At 37.4% G+C, this 20,958-nt stretch overlaps 1 protein-coding gene and 1 non-coding gene across 4 annotated transcripts in view; one reads left to right on the top strand and one right to left on the bottom strand.

Annotated features, from left to right (window-relative positions):
- The window catches only part of DCC (DCC netrin 1 receptor), a 1,177,272-nt gene that overhangs the window by 352,371 nt on the left and 803,943 nt on the right, over positions 1-20,958 (bottom strand). For all 3 annotated transcript variants that reach the window (XM_035724067.1, XM_035724068.1, XM_035724069.1), the window contains exon 8: positions 3,492-3,648. In XM_035724067.1, the coding sequence (XP_035579960.1) occupies positions 3,492-3,648 (157 nt within the window). The remainder of the gene's footprint in view (positions 1-3,491; positions 3,649-20,958) is intronic.
- Positions 8,365-8,554, top strand: LOC113913428. The gene has a single exon (XR_003517210.1). It is a non-coding gene; the product is annotated as a U2 spliceosomal RNA (small nuclear RNA).

Genomic DNA, 20,958 nt, shown 5'->3' with positions numbered 1-20,958 from the left:
ATATAAGGGAATACAGAACAGAGTGGTAGAGGAGGGAGAAATGAGATTGAGGGAAAATTTGTTGAGATGGAAAATACAACTGCATGTTTGTATGTTGATGAACAGGATCCACCAGAGTGGAAACATTTTATAATGAGGGGAGAGAGGGAATAGCTGAAGTTTTGTTCTTTTGTTTAAAAATGGATGGAATCCAGCGCATAAGTGAAAGTTTGGCTATACTTGTTAAGAGTATGGGCAGTTTTTTATCGAAATTTAGGAGATATATGCTGAAAGACACATTGGGTAGGTAAGTCAGATGATGATGATGATGATGGTGATGATGATGATGATGATGATGATGATGATGATTACCACCTTTGAGCCTTATTTTCAGCCTCTTTCCCATATTGTCTCTGAGTTCACACTATTCTGAGCCCCTCCATACTGCCTATATGCAATGACTGCCCTGGATGCTTTGCTTCAATTCTTTCAATTAGTTCTCATAGCAATTCAGAGAGGTATAATGCATCTTCCCTGTAGCCAACATACTGAGAGATCTTATTCCCATCTTTCACATAACTAAATGCACAAAGTCACACAGATGATAAACAGCAGTACCATTTTCAAATCCAGCCATTTAGACTTACTTAAGTGACATATGTTTAACCATTATAGGTTATAGGAACCACACTCTACTTATGTATAGATTGGATATAGATTTCCATTCAAAAGACTTTGTAAGTTATTATGTGCATGTCTTTATATAGAAATTTTATCATATTTAAATTTAAGAACATTCACATTTTTTCCACAGTAGATGAGTGATTCTAACTGTATTTCAGAAAGATAACTAGAGACAGTGAGGAGGATGGATTAGAAGGCAAGAAGCTATTGTCAGAGATCAGATCAGTGATGATGGAGATGATAGAATAAAGGTGGCATCGCTGAGCTGTGGCCGAGGTAGACTTGACAGGACAGAATGACTAATAGCAGAGCCAAGAGGCCAGGAGGAGTAAAATATGACTTGGGTTTTTTGTTTGGTCAACAGGATGGAAGGTACTAACATATACCAAGAAAAGAGGGGAAAATATATTTAAGGAGAAGACAGTGAGTATGGCTTGGGGCAGGGTAAATTTAAATGTACTTGCTCAACTGTCAATAATTAATGATATATAATAATGATACCAGCCATATAGGCATTGAAATAAATATTTCAAAATGCCATTTCAAACGATACGGCAAACTAGATACTATATGAAAAACCCTTCTGTTATGGCACATCTAAAATGCTGGGTAAATTATTCAAAATCCTTTTTATTTAAAAAAGTGTTTTTTTATCTATAATATACTGGCAGCAAAATCAGAGAATTATCATAGTGAGAAAGCAGTCCCATGGAGCTGGTATTTGCCTGAGGGTATGTACTCTCAATAGAAGTCTGGAGCTAGGAGTTTTAGAAACCAATAGGAGAAGAGAATAGGAAATGAAGCTTGCAGATAAAGTAGGGTGTATGGTCTGATTAGAGAACCTCACATCAGCCAGGATCCTGAAGGAGCAAACCTCAGTGGGTGAACTAGAAAATGAAATTAGCCTCCTGAGAGAACTGGAGAACATACAATCTCAGCCTTGGCTTAATTGGAAACAGAACAACAAAAAATCTGAGAATTCCTTACCACAAGTCTGCATAAATTTACCCATGCAAGTTGATATGTTAAAAATGGCAGAAAAAACAAATGTTATCATACTTAATGGACTTTCTCATAGGCAATAAAATATCAACATGAGACTGGTATGGGCCAAATAAATCTTAACAAAATTCTGGTTTAATGTGGTCTCATTTTGGTAAAGCACATCCTCCCATAAGATTCTTCTCTAATACTTGGTCTCAAAAATTCCCTCAGAGAAATTTCTAAGGATTAGAGTTAACAATCAAGAATCACCCATACGGGGCGCCTGGGTGGCTCAGTCGTTAAGCGTCTGCCTTCGGCTCAGGTCATGATCCCAGAGTTCTGGGATCAAGCCCCGCATCGGGCTCCCTGCTCCGCGGGAAGCCTGCTTCTCCCTCTCCCACTCCCTTTGCTTGTGTTCCTGCTCTCGCTGTCTCTCTCTCTCTGTCAAATAAATAAATAAAATCTTTAAAAAAAAAAAAAAAGAATCACCCATACATGAAAACAAACAAGCCACTATGAGGAAGAGTCAGCAGAAACAAATCATTGAATTAGACTAAGACTATAGATATTAGAATAATCAAATGTGGAATACAAAATAAATAAGTTTAATAAATTTAAAGAAATAAAAATAGATATCACAGTTTCTTCTTTTATTAATTTATTTTTTTAAATTTTTATTTATTTGAGAGAGAGAGAGTTGTGGGGGCAGGGGCAGAGGGAGAGGGAAAGAGTCTTAAGCAGACTCTGAGCTGAGCACAGAGCCTGATGTCGGGCTCCATCTCACAACCCTGAGATCACAACTTGAGCTGAAACCAAGGCCCAGATGTCTAATTGACTGTGCCACCCAGGTGCCCCCACAATTTATTCTTATAGAAGAAATTGGAATTTACCCAATATCAAATTAGACTTACAAATCAAACTTCAAAGTCTTAAAATCATGAAACATTTCAAGGAGAAAGTGTTGAGAAAAATCAAGAACAATAATAGATTGTAATCTTGAAACCAGACATATACAGAACACGTTTGCCTACAAGTGGCAAGTGAAAAGAGGAACAACATGGGGTGTCTGGGTGGCTCAGGTGGTTAAGTGTCAGACTCTTGATTTCGGCTCAGGTCATGATCTCAGGATCGTGATATCTAGCCCTGCATCAGGTTCCACACTTAGCATGGAGTCTGCTTAAGATTCTCTCTCTCTCTCCCTCTTCCTCTGGTCCTCCACTCTCTCTCTCTCTCTCTCTCTCTCTCTCAAATAATAAATAAATAAAACCTTTAAAAAAAGAGAAATAATAATTTCTACCAAATATTAGATACTCCTATATGGCCTTTACATATGCAACCTAATTGAATCCTAACAAAAACTTTGAGAGCTAAGTATTATTATTCACTCTTTATTATACAGTAAAGTCAGGCTCAGAGAAATTATGTGGTTTTCTTGAGATCACATGATGTAGGTGATAGAATTGGGATTACAACCTGACCACTGTGGTTCTTTCATATCCTGTTCTGTTAATATACAGCCTAATTCTGTTCTCTGTTTATCACTTTGAAAATCAAGGAAATAAAAGAAAAACCCTGGTTATTATATATTCACATGCTTGTCTTTTTTCAAGGAAGTTTCCTATAAATCCTATAAATGACTTTATTTGATGCTTTAAACAATCCCACTTTAAAAAAAAAAAAACACAGAGACCATGGAGTTATATTATCTCTGCATACTGATCAGTGATGGGCAGAGCTGAGATTCCACATGGTCTCCAAAGTCCCTGCTCAAGATCTCCTGCAGCTGCCTTTATGCCACAGTATACATCTAAAGAGATGGTGGATTAGGTACTGGTAGCACCTACCTGTTGTCACCTTCTCTGGAGAAAAAGACCGTGAAGGTTTGAATGTTCCCTTTTGCTTCTGCAGGTGGGCGCCAGCTGAGACGGACAAACCGACTGGAAACCAACACAGGAACCACATCTCTGGGAGCAGAAGGGAGGACACTGGAGCTTGGGATAGCTAGGGAGGAAGAAGAGGTGGCTGTCAGAGGTGTTGGTGCCATGGATGGGAAATGTGCAGGAAGGCAAAACATTAGCAAACATAGAATGGTCCATTCTAAAGGAAGGAAAAAACACAAGGGAAAGCAATCATACTAATGGAATCAAAGATACATTAGAATTCCTTGGAGCTTATGAAAGGGTGGCTAATTAATAACATATATGATTCTACTGCATATTTGTCCAATTTCCATTACTAATGGGATCCATAACAAAAAATGTTCTGTTTAGGCATGACACAGAGACACATAGCCACGGATAAATGCCTCAGGTAACCAAGCAGTTATTATAAAACCTTATTCTACTCAGAGACTGTTTATCCTCTTTTAGATACAATTGGAAGGAACAGCAAATCAAAGTTGATGGAAGCTAACCAAAAGTAGAAAGAGTTCTTACAGACTACCTGCTAGAAAGGAACTGACAGAAAAAAAATTCTACCAGACATAAAGATACACAATTGTCCCACACTTGTAGAGTATCACTACATGTATGGCAAAATTTAACAATTGTTATTCATAGGAATAAATCATCCACAATTGAAGAACTCATTTTTTAAATATTCAGGGCATTTATAATCTATAATAGAATTTTCTATTAAATGTGTATATTCATAATTCATCTTCTTATTGTTTTCAAGTTCCCAAGGGTAGGAAACATATGTTTCATTCTGACAGGTGATTTCTAGCCCCAAATCACAAGGACCCATTTGCCTACATTTAATCTTCAAACTGGCTTTTGTGGGCCATTTTCCCTAGTTCTTATCAAAATTAGTCTCCATCCTTGCATTCACTTTCTCCAGGGGCTGGCTGAATCACTATTCCTACTGTGCACTACACTCCTGTTAGCTAGAAAAATCCACTGGGGTGAGGGCAGCTCTCTCATTTCTCAGTGGTTCCAGAAACATTATCAATTGACAATACATACCAGTTACATAGAGAAATAAGTTTTAAAGAACTGCAGAAAGCTTTCAAAGTTATTTCTGGCTCCATATATTCATAGCCAACTTCTTTATATGTAAAATTTCCCCTTGCTTTTTTGGTCAACACAGTATTTGAAACAAATGGTAGGCGGGCAGCAAGTTAGTCAATCTTTTGTGGCAGAGTGGTGAGGGGAGAGAGAAGACTGATGCCTGGATATGTAGCATCTATCTCAAAAATGTGGGTAATATTAAGCCTTCTGACAAAAACCTATACTTCTACATACTATGGACATCTCAAAGTAGCACACTTTATGTGAATTTATCCTCCCCACCCCCTTCACTGTTCACTCGGACTGCTTCTCTTCCTGGGCTACTCAACTCAGTTGTGTCTACACTGTCCTCACAACTGTACAGCCCAGAAGCCCAAAAGGTATCCCCTACCCCTAACTCTCTCTCACTCATCCTTTCTAGGATTCCCCCTCCTGGACATCTGGTAAACCTACTCCATGTTAATTCCACCACCACACCATCATTCTGTCTTCCTAGAACTGTCACAGCTGTCTCTGCTTTCTCCAGCTCTTCTGCCTTCCTTCCACTCATCTCCCTCAAATGTATTCTGTGTACAGACAGCATCCTGAATAAGCTTGTAAAAAGACACATCTGGTCATATTACTCTACTATTTATTTATCCTCAGGGTCTACTCTTTACCTCAGGATATCTCTAAACTTTGAAATGGGCCTATTGGCCTGGCTCTTGTTTATCACTTTTCTTAGTTTGGCTTCCGCCACAAAGAGGCCCTAAGAAACAGATTTAAGTGCAAATAGTTTATTTGGAAGGTGATCCAAGGAAGTTGGGAAGTGAGACAGCAGGGAGTAAAGGTTAGAAAAAAATGACTTATCTGCCAGTTAGCACTGTGGGGAGAAACTGGATGGCAACTCCACAGGGGACTCTGTGGGCCAGTGTGGCCCCGGCCTCTAGGTTATCTGTCTTGAAAGAAGCAGGCTGAGGTGATTATCTACCACTCCTCCACCACTGATTGAGGGTGATTCCAAAGGCCATCCTGTATAACAGCCTAGTGTATTTCTGTTGCCAGAAAAATACCACTTTGGGGAGAGGCTTGCAAAGTTTCCACAGTAAGGAGCATCCATTAGCTCTACTCATCCAAAAAATATTCATAGAGTGCCTATCCAATGCCAGCCCTTCTAGGTACAGAGGAGTTAATGGCAAAAAAATAGGTGAGGGCATTCCTCATGAAGCTCACATGGAGGCTCCCTGGCTTTCTCCCCCCACAACAGATGGGGAATGATTTGAGGGAGGAACATGCCACACAACAGCACAAACACCTAATCATCACACCTATGAATGATAAGAGGATCTGGAGGCTCCTTGGCTTTTCGCTGCTTGCACTAAGCAGGCTCTCCCCATGTGGATCCATTTTTGACTCCCTGAAGCCTTCCCATAGCAGCTCACACTCTAACAGACCCATCTCATCCACCTAACTCCTACTGTCCCCCTTCACTTAGTTTAGTGTTATTTCCTCTGGAAAGAATGACCCAAAGTATTTGCAAAATTTTTAACAGGTGATAGTTAATATCTATAATATAAAACAAGTCCAAAAATCAATATAATAATAAAGAATCTTATCTTAAAGTAGGGTTCAACATAACAGTAAAATGTGCATTAAAATAAAATCTAAAAAGTCTGTCAGAATAAAGTATATTAAAAAAATCTGTCAGAGTAGTAAGACTTTAAAGAATGTTAGTATCTAGGGATGGTCAGGATGTGACACTCTCTTACACTGTCAGTTGAAGTTTGTAAGAATAGTCTTTTTAGCAGATAATTTGGCAAAGTCCTTTAAAATGAAAAAAAAATCATACCATCAGACCATTCTCAGGTTTATAAATTTATCATCTAAAACACCCCTAAGTAACCCCTTTATCCATGCATCCTTGCAAAATCATTGCTCATTTTCTCAAAATGTAATACCTATATATCTTGCCAGTTTAAAGCAAATGGGATCATTACTAGATTTTTTTCTACAAAAGATTTTCTAAAAACAAAATGTGATCCATGATGACTTATAAAAATCTTTTGAGAATTCTCAAGAAGTTAGACAAATTAGTTTTAAAAGAACAGGGAGAAATTTTCAATTCCTTCTTCCCCAAAAGCCCCTCACTTAGAGATGGTATCACATCAAAAATGAGGTGGTTTCCCCACCTATCCAGGGGCTGCCAAGAGGCAGAGCAATGGCAGTCTGTGCATGGATGCTTTTCTCCTCAGGCTTCCAAGAATGCCTTCTCACAGAACTAGTCTAGACGCAGATGACACAGATAAAGCTCAGAATAGAATTAATCATGGACTCTTTTACCTCAATTTAAACAGTCCTCATATGAAAAGGAACGGACACATTTTTAACAAAGGGATGACTTCTTTATACAGGGAATTAATTTTGTTCTTACTAATCCTCCATGCTTTTTCTCAACAGTAACTCCTCTCCACGTAACATCTCAATAAGGAATCAATCAGGACTTTTTTTCTTTGCTCTTGGAGGCCTAATCTCCAGTCTGGCCCTAATCTCCCTGGTCCTTATTGTTGCCATGGTTACAGCTTCTTTGTCTGTTGTCATGGAGAAGAGGAGGTGAATTTACCATACTATAGTTTTTTTTTTTAACTTATTTATAAGAATCTCTTTACTAAAAAAAAAAAAAAAAAGATTATCAAAATAAAATCTAGGAAAAGGAAGTGATTTCTGAAAATAATAGAAATTCAAAGAATAGTTTTGAAACTTTGGTTTCTAAGTTACTAGTTACTACTACTACCACTAGTAGTACTACTACTACTATTTTATGATGTCAGTGCAATAGCCTTGGTAACAATTACATTATTGGGTTAATTTTTCTATAAAGCCATATCCTGTCTAGATACCAGAGAGTTTGTTTCTCTTAGAATTTTACTATGTAATGTTTACAGACATTAATTTTTCCCTGAGCTTATTAACTGCCTGACCTCCACTCCCTATGAGGCACGTGAATGATGATAAGATGCATTCACAAAAACATGAAAATATTTAATTTGTATTAAACATCAAACAAGCAATAGGTTTATTTCCTTGTCATTCCCCATACTGTTAACTAAAATACTAAAAATGTAGCCACCAGATCAACTAGATCTTTTATTCACATCATCTCCTTATTAGCTTGAAGATTTAAGTAAAATATAAATAAGTAACGTTAGGGAAATTAAAGGAACATTTAATTGTTCTCAGGGCAAACTTTATTTCTTTTCCTTTTGTGTTTTTTTCTTATCATTGTTCCCTTGACCCTAAACTCTAGCTTTTAATTTCCAAACAAAGAAGTAGATAAAATTTACATTTTGGTTTAAAGTTTTTATAGTTCACAAAGTAATTTTGCAAACTTACGAAAAAGATGCTCGGCTGTATATGGTTGAAATTACAAAGAATAACAATTTTTTCTAAGGTTTCATGTTATTTTCAATATTCAAAGAATCATGGCTTTCTAGCTAGTATATTGAAAACTTTAGTAAAACTAAGAAATGTGAATTTAAAAAAATAATGATTTGAAACCACTTTTTATTTTAAATTAATATGAATAGAAGTTAATGAGCTCTGTAATATTTCATTAAATTTTAATCTTTACATAAAAGAATTTATTGGGTTAGTCTCTAAAATGGAATAATCAATATCTATTGAATGTCTATCAAGTTCCTACTGTTATGCTTGAAGTGAGGAATTATTTTTAATTGCGTCTCTGCATATTAGTGAAGATGAAGTGTAGTGTCTGTTCTTATCAGTTTAGTATCTGATATGTTTTCTATCCGAGGACATGTATTCAATGGATTTTTGGAGCAGGGAGATGGAATATGAGCTTGCTCCACCCACTCCATACATGGACCCGGTATTGCAGTACTTCCAGGAACGGTGCACCCCCCCACACACACAAATAAATTATTTTTAAACTCTGGATTTTTCCCTAAGAGAATAGGAAACTCCTTTTTAAGACATAAGGTGTATACATGTAAGACAATTACTAAGTTTGTGATAGTCTCTTACTTATAAACAAATTCCATCCTAAATTTTCAGTAGCGTGGTTGTTTAGAAAGCAGAACATACTATCTCATTACACTATTTCTAGTCTGTTCCCAGAAACCTATTTATCATTTTACAAACTATCATAGTAGTAGTGCTATGGAATGGGATCATACATGTATGAATTTTCTTTGGTAAATCAATTTATGCATCCAATCATTAATCCATTCAATATCTATGGAAGGATTACTATGTGTCAGGCATTGAGTGAAGGTCTTTTTTAATCCATCTCCCAATTCCAGAGAGGAAAGCCAGCTCAGTCATTGGTAATTCTCCCTGCCCCAGCTTCACCAACAAGGACCTATCTCCTCCCACTTCCCACATTGCTTCTCCCATCCCAGCTCTATGTTCTCAGTTGTCTTGGGCAGAAGTAAGCCTGGCCTGGAAGGACACAGGGGAAGGTCTCTGGGGTCACTGACCTTAATCAGTTCCATGAAGACGTCATGCTTTCACCTTTGCTACTTTTGTGTGCTGCAACCTGAGCTGGAATACCTCCCTCCAACTGCTCTGCTGCCCCGACCTGGGCTTCTTCAGACTTCTGCTCAGGTGTCACCTCACTGATTCCTGCCCTGGCTTAGAAGACTCTCATTCTGGACTTTCACAGGAATAGAAGTCCCCTCTGGAAACTTCCTACACTGAACTCTAATGGTCTAGTCATTTTTTTGGTATCCTATACCAAATTGTATTCTCTATAAGAGTAGAAGCAAAGTCTACTCTGTTCACAAATCTAATCCCCAAATCTAGTACCATATGTATAGTGACATCCTAGGCATCCAATACATTCTTGTAGTGTTAGCTAAATGAAAGGCATTGCACAATTGTGAAATTATAATGTTTAAACTCTAAGAAATTCCCTTTCAAAACCCACAAAAATGGGTATTTGAGATTATGTACTGGAAGGGGACTGAGCTATTATTACAAGCTGGTCATGCTAATCATTATTACTCTGTTAATAAATTACAAAGTAGATTAAAAAGCTGAACTCTGAGGAAAGTTCCAAGGGAATGTAGATTTATGATGAGACTACTTCATTTCAGACCAAATGAGAAGGGAACATGTTCCTCAAATCCAACTATGTGTCAAACAATGTAGAAGATGTGTTCATACAGGAATAATTCTTAAGAGAAATAATGCTTTCATTACAAAGCAGAGCAGAAGCCTGAGAAGTTTGAGCTGATCTATGCATCCAGAAAAGAACCTGGGGATCTGTTATAGGAAGTGTGATTGTTATCCACAAACCATATATCAAAGAGAATTGCCAGGACAAGGTTGCATGGTAAGAAGAATTACCTGTGTCCACACAAAGATATAAGATGAAAAAAAATTCTAGAAGGTATTATCATATCAGCAGAGGTAACTACATCTCTCAGAATTTGAAGTCTTTTCAAAAGACAAAATGAGAGGAAAATAATATCTGGTAAACTGGTCAACACAAGAATTGTGTTGTGTCTTCTGGTCACACAAGAATTTTGTGAACCAATTATATTCTTTATTTTCATTTTGTTTATTTAAGAAAGTAGATTTTAAAAGGGTTTATCCAGAATGGAGCAGACCTCAGGCAGCTTGGGAAGGTGGCTAGTCCAACCTTTTTGTAAACAAGTGGATTCGACTAGAAAACCACAATTAAATAGATGGGGGTTGGATCCCTCCCTGCTCTGCTACTCTGTGACTATGTGACTTGGAAAGCTATTTAGCTTCTCTGAGCCCTACACTCCACATTTAAAAACTGATCCAATTTACATGCAGGGCTATGTGATGATATAAAATGGGTTTAAAGGGCTCTCACAGTACCTGGCATATTATATATACTCAGTGAATGGTTATTCTTATTTATCTGTCCTCAGATCCAGAAAACAGAAAGTCTGCTTCTGCTGACCCAGTTTCATGATATCTGGTTGGAAATCTAGGATCCCTACTGGAAAGGCTTTGGGAAGGATTTGAGCTAAATCTGATAGGTCAAGTGAGTTGGGGACAAGGGTGCTTCCTCCATGCAAGGATACAACTTGGTCATCTCAATATCTCCCCCTTTTTCCTTTATCAGGTTGCAGAAAAAATTATCCTTTGTTTTCCCTTTTTTGTCATTCTACCTGTCTTCTTCAGCAAGAATGTACTTCATTTCAGGTCTCTTCTCTCTTTGTATTTTCTTACTAATCATTGTACCCTTCCCATCCGTCACTATGCAAGGCTTTGTGAAGCCACCTTTAATCATCTCTCTCATCAATGTCTCTTCCTGGCATCTTTCATCAACTGTAGGAAAGCTCCACTTCTACCCAGTCCCCAGCTCCCTTTGTTTCCATCTTTCCCTTGAGTTTATGTCATTGAATTGCTAGTTATTATTTATCCCTTCTCCATGCCCAGGGACCCCAAATGTGCCATTTCAATCATTCCCCTGTCACCAGAGCTTCCTCTAGGGATAAAGACTGACAGGCTGTGACATCTCCCCTCCCATCTCTCATGTGCCTTTATCAACAATCATCTTGTCCTAGCCATATGGTGCTTTGTCCCGGGCTTCCATGCAATCCTCTTCTTCAGCTGTGGAGAACATCTAAAGAACACATGCATTGCTGATACAAATCGGCATGGTAGGCTTTAAGAAGCAGTGTTTTATTTCATGCAATTTCCTTTGGTAATAAGACACTACCAAAATAAGATACCTAAGAGGCTGTGTTGTTAAGAAAAAAATAATTGAATCAGTGTTAGGTAGTCTTAATTTTTTTTAAGTTTTTAAGTTTTTTAAGTTTTTGTATGAATTTTTGTGGTAAGAAACTCAAGTAAAAGTAAGTTGAAAATAATACAAATTAAGTAGGAAGAACTAAAATTTTAAGTTACTCTCTTTAGTAATGTAGATACTATTAAGAACTGCTTTTACTGTTTCTGGATACTAAGTCACCCACCTCTCAAAAAAAAAAAAAAATAGGTGCAATCTTGCTTGATGGCTCAGTGAGGTCTACTAATGGCAAACTTCCAACTTTGTCCATGAGATTTAAAATAAATTTTAAAATAATTTATTTAAAGTTACCATATAAGTGTACCTGTGGAAATTGCTCATTGCCAGGATGGGTTAGTTTCAGTGTTCTGAAATGTCTCTGAGAATCAGAATTTCAGAACAACACACTCACCAAATGCTATTTTTCTGGTAGACAAGAAGAGAAAGAGTGTGGGAGGCAGCATCTCAGGCCAGGAGTGCATTGACAGGGCATGGAGGTTTACTAAGCATCCGTGTGCAGTACACTTGGCTCTAACCCCTAGCTACTCATCCTCAAATTTTATAGCCTCCAAAACATATTAAAGGGAAATAAAAAAGAATAAAAGAGGATATAAAACTTAGATAAATTATTACTTATTCCAATTACACAAGGAGAGCCTTATATCACCACTATGAAGTCACTGAAAAACTATAGGGGGCACAGAATGCATATGAGAGATGTTTCCTTAAAACCCTCTTTCTTTTTGAGTTCAATACATCAGAGAAAGAGAAAGGAGAGAGCAAGAACAGAAAGAGAGGAGAACACGAGCAAGAGAGGCAATCCAATTCTATTTAGTCCCTTTTCTGGGAAGTGAAATGGTGAGCATGGAGAACTTGCAGCCACAGTTGAGTGATCACTCACATAAGCTCACGTTTTTTTTTTTTTCTTTTTTAATGTACTGAAGTAAGGAAAATGATAGTAAAGCTGTAAACCATAAAAGAGGCTTATTGGCCTGAACCTAGCACTCATACTTCAAATCCATTAAGTAGGCAAACAAAAGGAATAACCATCAGAGATGATTAGGTAATAAAAACACATTATATAATCATAAATTGTGGCTGTGAATCAAATTCCAGTATGCTTTTTGGTGACTCTAAATAGAACAGTATTAATTCCCACAGAAAAAGATGGGTCTTTTACAAAGTCTTGTTTGATTTTTTAAATAATAAATAAATGCATTGATTTACCCAAAGGACCATATCAATTTGAATTATGGTTGGCAAATCCATTGAATAATTCCAAATATAACATACGGCATGTATTATTTTGAAATATAGGACACAGGTATTCAGCTATGATAATAAGTGTATCTATTTCAAGTTTGATTCTTGGTTGCTATTACAACTAAAGCAAAATATGTGTTTGACCTATGTTTATCATCATCAAGAGGTACGATGGATGACATTTTTTCTGGAGCAAAGTGAAAAGAATCCTAGGATTGCAATTAGGAGGTAGGCTATATTGTCTTTCAGTCAGTAGCTGGACAGATAGCTTCTAGGTTAAGGTAGGTTATAAGATTGCTAACACTAAGGTTCTATCATGCTGGGAAGTGAAGTATCTTCCATCTTTGTCTCTTTTTCCTGTTTGTTTTCCTACTTATTTCTCTCCTTTTTTCTCTGAAGCTGATTCATCCAAATTTGAAACAGAATTTGGAACCCAATGGCAGTTTCACAGTCCACTTTGGGGATAATGGCTATATTTAAAGATAACATAATACAGAAAAAAAAAGTTTGGAATTAGGATGTTAAAACAATGGAATTCTGTGCCAGAGTCACTACTGACGATACAACCTTATTATAAGGTCTTCTGTCTCTGAATTTTTTCCATCAACAAAACATATGGGGAGGCAGTTGTGAGACTATGACAAAAAAAAACCCATAAAGAAAAATAAATATCACCATATTGAAATTAAAGCTTTTGTATGGAAAAGCATAATGAATGAGGTTGAAATATGCATGACAAACTGGAACAATATTTTTAATAATATTACAAAGGATTGATTTTCCTATTGTGCAAACAGTTGTCACAAATTAACTAAACTAACCAAGAGAAGAAAGCGAGTAAGAAGGGCAGAGTCAGAAAAGATGGGAAAATAGTATAAGTATATGCAACTTTTATTTCAATATGTTTGAAAATTCTTATTATCTCCTCAGAATAATTACTAATTCCACCAAAAATAATTATGTCACTATAAGGGATGTCAGCATAAAAATAAAAAGTACTGGAGCACCTGGGTGGCTCACTCAGTTAAGCATCTGACTGGAGATTTCGGCTCAGGTCATGAGATTGAGCCCCATGTCAGGCTCTGCACTCAGCAGGGAGTCTGCTTCTCTCCCTCTCCCACTGGTCTTCCCTCCCACCCCCACTCACATGTGCCCTCTTTGTGTCATTTTCAAGTTCTTTCATCAGTGTTTTATAATTTCCAGATTATAGATCATTCATCTCTTTGGTTAGGTTTATTTTTAGGTACCTTATTTTTGGTGCAATTGTAAATGGGATGGTTTTCTTAATTTCTCTTTCTGCTACTTCATTATTAGTGTATAGAAATGCAACAGTTTTCTGTACATTGATTTTGTATCCTGTGATTTTACTAAATTCATTTATCAGCTCTAGGAATTTCTTTGATGGGAGTTTTTAGGGTTTTCTATATATAGTATCATGTCATCTGCAACTAGTGAAAATTTTACTTCTTTACTAATTTGGATACCTTTTATTTCTTTTTGTTGTCTGATTGCTGTGGCTGGGACTTCTAGTACAGTGTTGAATAAAAGTGGTGAGAGTGGACATCTTTGTCTTGTTCCTGACCTTAGGGAAAAGTTCTCTCTTTTTTCCCATTAAAGATGATGCTAGCTTCACATTTTTCATACATGGGCTTTATTATGTTTGGGTATGTTCCCTCTAAACCTACTTTGCTGAAGGTTTTTATCATGAATGGATGTTGTACTTTGTCGTATGCTTTCTCTGCATCTATTGAAATGATCATATTGTTTTTATCTTTTCTCTTGTTGATGTGACGTATCACGTTGATTGATTTGCAACCACCCTTGCATTCCAGGAATAAATCCCACTTGATCATTGTGAATTGTTTTTTTAATGTATTGTTGGATTAAGTTTGCAATATTTTGTTGAGGATTTTTGCATTTGTGTTCATCAGAGATACTGGCCTGCAGTTCTTTTCTTGGTAGTGTCTTTATCTGGTTTTGGTATCACCTGGTAATGCTTGCCTCACTCAATGAATTTAGAAGCTTTCCTTCCTCTTCTATTTTTGGGGGCAAAATGAAAAGAATCGGTATTAACTCTTCTTTAAATGTTTGGTAGAATTCACCATCTGATCCTGGACTTTTTTTTGTTGGAAGTTTTTTGATTACTGATTCAAAGTCATTACTAGTAATCAGTCTGTTCAAATTTTCTATTTCTTCCTGGTTTAGTTTTTGGAAGTTATATGTTTCTAGGAATTTATCCATTTCTTCTAGGTTGTCCAATATGTTGGCATAAAAGTTTTCATATTATTCTCTTTAATCCTTTGTATTTTAGCGGTGTCAATTATTTTTTTCTCTGCTTTCATTTCTGATTTTGTTTATTTATGTCCTCTCTCTCTCTCTCTCTCTCTCTTTTTTTTTTTTTTGATGAGTCTGGTCACAGATTTATCAATTTTGTTGACCTTTTCAAAGAACCAGCTACTGGTTTCATTGAACTGTTCTACTGTGTTTTTTGTTTTGTTTTTGGTTTTGGTTTTAGTTTCTATTTCTTTTATTGCTGCTCCAATCTTTATTATTTCCTTCCTTCTACTGGTTTGGGGTTTTGTTTTTTCTTGATTTTTAGCTCCCTTAGGTGTAAGGTTTTGTTTACCTGAAACTTTTCTTGCTTGTTGAGGTAGGCCTGTATCACTATAAAATCCCTTTTAGAACAGCTTTTGTTGCATCCCAAAGATTTTGGATCATTTCATTTTCATTTGTTTCCATATATATTTTTTTATTTCCTCTTTGATTTCTTCACTGATCCATTCACTGTTTAATAGCATATTATTTAACCTCCATGTATTTGTGTTCTTTCCAGACATTTTTCTTGTGATTGCTTTCAGTTTCATAGCATTGTGGTCAGAAAAGGTGCATGGTATGATTCCAATCTTTTTTATTTGTTGAGACTTGTTTTGTGGCCTAACATGTAATCTATTCTGGAGAATGTTCCACATACACTTGAAAAGAATGTATATTCTGCTGTTTTAGGATGGAATGTTCTGGATATATCTGTTAAATCTATCTGGCCCAATGTGTCATTCAAAACCACAGTTTCCTTGTTGATTCTCTGGATGATCTACCCATTAATGTAAGTGAGGTGTTACAGTGCCCTACTGTTAGTGCATTACTATCAATTAGCTCCTTTATGTTTGTTATTAGCTGCTCTAGGTATTTGATTTCTCCCATGTTGGGTGTATAAATATTTACAATTGTTAGATCTCCTTGTTAGATTGTTCCCTTTATAATTACATAGTGTCCTTCTTTGTCTCTTGTTACAGTCTTTGTTTTAAAATCTTTTTTGTCTGATATCAGTATTGCTACCCTAGCTTTCTCTTAATTGCCATTTGCATGATAAATGCTGTTCCATCCCTTCATTTTCAATCTGCCTGTGTCTTTAGGTCTGAAAGGAGTCTTTTGTAGACAGCATATAGATGGGTCTTGCTTTTTTGTCCCTCTGTCACCCTATGTCTTTTGATTGGACTTTGTAAATTAGTCCATTTACAGTCAAAGTAATTATTAATAGATATATACTTACTGCCATTTTGTTACTTGTTTTATGGTTGATTTTGTAGTTTTTCTTTGTTCCTTTCTTCTCTTGCTCTTCTCTCATGGTTTGCTGAATTTCTTTAATAATATACTTGGGATTCCTTTCTCTTTATTTTTTGCATATTACTAGTTTTTGATTTTTAGGTACTGTTAGGTTTATATATAACCTCTTATGCATATAGTGGTCTATTTTAAGATGACGGTTGCTTAAGTCTAAGCCCATTCTTTACTCCTCTCCCCCCTTTTTAGGTATATGGTATTATACTTTACATTCTTTCATTTTGTGAATCCTTGACTGATTTTTATAGCTATACTTAATTTTACTGCGTTTGTGCTTCTTACTTTTCTTGCTCCTCCTTATCATCTTTCCTTTCCACTCAAAGAGTCCCCATTAACATTTCTTGAGAGCTGGTTTAGTGGTCATGAATTCTTTTAACTTTTGTTTGTCTGGGAAACTCTATCTCTCCTTCCATTCTGAATGACAGTCTTGCTGGACAGAGTATTTTTGGTTGCAGACTGTATTTTCTTTCAGCATTTTGAATATATCATGTCACTCCTTTCACCGTGCAAACTTTCTGCCAAAAAATCAGCTGGTAGGCTTTTGGGGTTTTCCTTGTATGTAACTGTTTTCTTTTCTCTTGCTGCTTTTAAAATTCTCCCTTCATCTCTACTTTTTTTATTTTTCCTATTTATTTATTTATTTATTTATTTATTTATTTATTTATTTGATGTAGTGTTCCATGATTCATTGTTTTCATATAACACCCAGTGCTCCATTCAATATATGCCCTCTTTAATACCCATCACCAGGCTAACCCATCCCCCAACTCCCTCCCCTCTAGAATCCTCAGTTTGTTTCTCAGAGTCCATAGTCTCTCATGGTTTGTCTCCTCCTCTGATATCCCCCCTTCTTACTATCTTTTTTTTTAACATATAACGTATTATTTGTTTCAAAGGTACAAGTCTGTGATTCAACAGTCTTACACAATTCACAGCACTCACCATAGCACATACCCTCCCCAATGTCTATCACCCAGCTACCCCATCCCTCCCATCCCCCACTACTCCAGCAACCCTCAGTTTGTTTCCTGAGATTAAGAATTCCTCATATCAGTGAGATCATATGATACATGTCTTTCTCTGATTGACTTATTTCGCTTAGTATAATACCCTCTAGTTCCATCCATGTCGTTGCAAATGGCAAGATTTTGTGGGTTTTTTGATGGCTGCATAATATTCCATTGTATATATATACCACTTCTTCTTTATCCATTCATCTGTTAATGGATATCTTGGCTCTTTCCATAGTTTGGCTTTTGTGGACATTGCTGCTATAAACATTGGGGTGCACATACCCCTTTGGATCACTACATTTGTATCTTTGGGGTAAATACCCAGTAGTGCAATTGCTGGGTTGTTCAGTAGCTGTATTTTCAACTTTTTGAGGAACCTCCATACTTTTTGCCATTTTAATTACTATGTCTTGGAGTGGACCTCCTTGGGTTGATTTTGTTGGGGGCTCTCTGTGCATCCTGGATACAGATTTCTGTTTCCTTCTCCAGATTTGGGTATTTTCAGCTATTATTTCTTCAAATAAATTTACTGCTCCTTTTTTCTCTCTTCCCCTTCTGAGATCCCCAAAATGCAAATATTATGCTTGATGATGTTGCTGTGTTCCCTATGTATTTTTATTTATTTTTTTCTTTCTCCTGTTCAGCTGGATTGCTTTCCATTACTCTGTCCTCCAGGTAGCCAATCCATTCTTCTGCTTTCTCTAGTCTACTATTTATTCCAACAAGTACATTTTTAATTTCAGTTATTGCGTTCTTCATCTCTGATTGGTTCTTGTTTATGTTTTCTAACTCTTTTTTGAGAGTTTCCCTGAGGTCCTCCACTCTTTTCACAAGTCCAGTGAGTATCTTAATGGTTATTAGTTTAAATTCTCTATCAGACATATTACTCAATCTCCATTTTGTTTAGCTCTCTTGCTGTGCTTTTGCTCTGTTCTTTCATTTGGGACATATTCCTGTCTCCTCATTTTGTCTAACTCTTTATGTCTTTTTTTTTTTTTAATTTTTTTATTGTTATGTTAATCACCGTATATTACATCATTAGTTTTTGGTGCAGTGTTCCATGATTCATTGTTTGTTCATAACACCCAGTGCTCCATGCAGAACGTGCCCTCCTCAATACCCATCACCAGGCTAACCCATCCCCCTACCCCCCTCCCCTCTAGAACCCTCAGTTTGTTTTTCAGAGTCCATCATCTCTCATGGTTCGTCTCCCCCTCTGAGTCTTTTTCTATGTTAGAAATCAGCTATGTCTCCTGCTCTTGAAATTAGTGGCCTTATAAGAACTGGTCCCGTAATGCCCTGCAATGTCCCCTGTTTGCCAGAACTTAGCACTACAGAAGTGTCTCCTGTGAACTGTGTGTGTTTTGTGTGTATTGGGTGTGTCCTACTATTGTGGCTGAGCTGCTTTTGCCTTCAGGCCACTCATTTGCAAACTTGCTAGTTGTGGGCAGGGTGTGGTTCCTGTAGTGGGTAATTTTGAGGCCACCAAGAACCACTTGGGCTTCAGTTGAGTCAGATAAGGCATTTGCCAGAGATACAGTAGCACTGAATTGTAGGGCGGTTTCCCTGTGTTGTCCCCTGAGAAGCTTTAGTAGGTGGGTAAGTCTTGCAGTCAGACCTGATGTGTGCACCCAGTCTACTGTGGGGCTGCAGTGGGACTGGTATGTGTGGTTATCATTCCCTCTCCCTGGGGCATGAGTCATTCTGGAGTGGTGCTGGCCCACTGGGGCTGCTTGCACACTGCCAGGCTTGCAGCATTGCTTTGAAAGGGCTCTGGCTAAGGATGTGTTAGAGAAGGAAGGCCCACAGGAGAATGCAGGGGTGGGATGTGAAGCACCACACAAGGTCTGCATAGGTCCACTATGGGAGGGGGCCTATAGCTACCAGAGAAAACTCCTGCCCAGGCTGGCATGGAGACAGTGTGTCTGCAGAATGGGGGTGGGGTGTGCTGTTAATAAGTTAGGTGGAGAGCATTTCTGCTCTACTGGTTCCAGCAATATATATCTGTATATTTCAGCTGGGGAATTGGGGAGGGAAATGGTGGCACCAACCCTTTTGTTCTTAGAGAAGTCTACCAAAGATCCCTGCCCCTCTAGCACATGCTCTGAGATTAGTAAATAAATCTCCTTCATTTATATGCCAGGCGTTTTTTGAACTGCAGCTTTTATACTATATCTCAGCAGGGCTGTTTGCTGTGCTGTCTCTTTAAAGGTGGGAATCTCCCTTCCCGGCTTTGCCTGCTGATTTTTAATGTTTCTGGTGTTAAGCCCCACTGCTTATTAGGCCCCTCTGGTTTTCAAAACTAAATGTTATAGGGATTCATCTCTCCCGTGTGGGTCTCCCATGTCTGGGATGCCTGACCTGGGGTCTGGTCCTCTCCCTTCCCTGTGCTTAGTATCCCTTCCTCCCATGGACAGTCCCACAGATCTATTTGGCTCCTGATTGTGTCTCTACCCTTCCCACCCTTTTTAATGTGGCTTATTCTCTATATTTAGCTGTGGAGAGTCTGTTCTGTCAGTCTTTGGGTAGTTTTCTGGGTTATTAACGTTGATGTGTGTGCTATCTATTTGTGTCTGTGGGATGAGATGAGTTTTAGATGGTCCCACTCCACCATCTTCCCCAGAAGTCCTGGTCCCACTGTTGGTTTTTTGGTTTTTCATTTTTAGTTTTGTTAAACATAAAATGGTAATGGGAGATGTTAACCGTGGAGACACTGGGTGAAGGGTATACAAGAGCTCTGTAATATCTTCACAAACTTTTTGTAAGTCAAAAATTATTCCACTGTATATATAATTTAGGAAACAGAAGGACCTGTGGCTTCAACTGTAATTGATAGCTCAACCTTAATGCCTTTAGCACTGTTTTTTTGTTTGTTTGCTTAATTTTAGTTGAAACTAGACCCCATGAAGACATGTGACAAAAGGAAGCTTATCTATTAGGAGTGCATCATTTCATTCTGAGTGAAGAATTAGAAAAAAAATAAACAAGGACAGTGTTAACTTTTAGGATTCTTAGTGTAGTGAGACCTAACATGTATCAGTCAGTGAGAAAAGATTAATTCTGGAAGGTTGAAAGGGATGTGCACCACCACACTGACTTCCAAACACAGACTCGAGAGACAAAGCATTCAGACTGTGGCCATCAATCTGGAAATTGTCATCTCACCCAGAGTGCTTATGATTCCTGCTGATGCTTCTGTATCACCTGGTGCCAGTCTAGCTGTGTGTCCACTTTGTATTTCATTCTAGGAAGTAATGCATTGGATTCCAACTAGATTTTTGTTTCATTTCATTTTTCACTATAGCTAATAAAATTAAAGTGGACAGAATGGAAAAACAGAAACAGTTTTGCTTAAGTTGACACAATAAATTCCCAGAGAGCATGGACTTAGCTAATCATCATGTTTGTCATGTGGGGAAATTTTCAGGTAAGAAGTTTGACATTTGCACTCAGTTGGTTTTACAGCCACCGTACCTAGGGTGGCTTGGTGTTCTATGTGCTTCCTTGAGAAATACTGAATATTCTATAAAGGATGGTAAGACAAAGTAATAATGACCAAGGCAATAAAATTCAAAGTCATGGGTGGGAAGCTCTGCTTTTTGTAAATGCATAACCATGGAGAGGACAGAGGGGAGAAGGAATG

The sequence above is a fragment of the Zalophus californianus genome, chromosome 14, assembly GCF_009762305.2.
Source record: "Zalophus californianus isolate mZalCal1 chromosome 14, mZalCal1.pri.v2, whole genome shotgun sequence".
Lineage (NCBI taxonomy): Eukaryota > Metazoa > Chordata > Mammalia > Carnivora > Otariidae > Zalophus > Zalophus californianus.
This window is presented reverse-complemented; position numbering and strand designations above follow the sequence as displayed.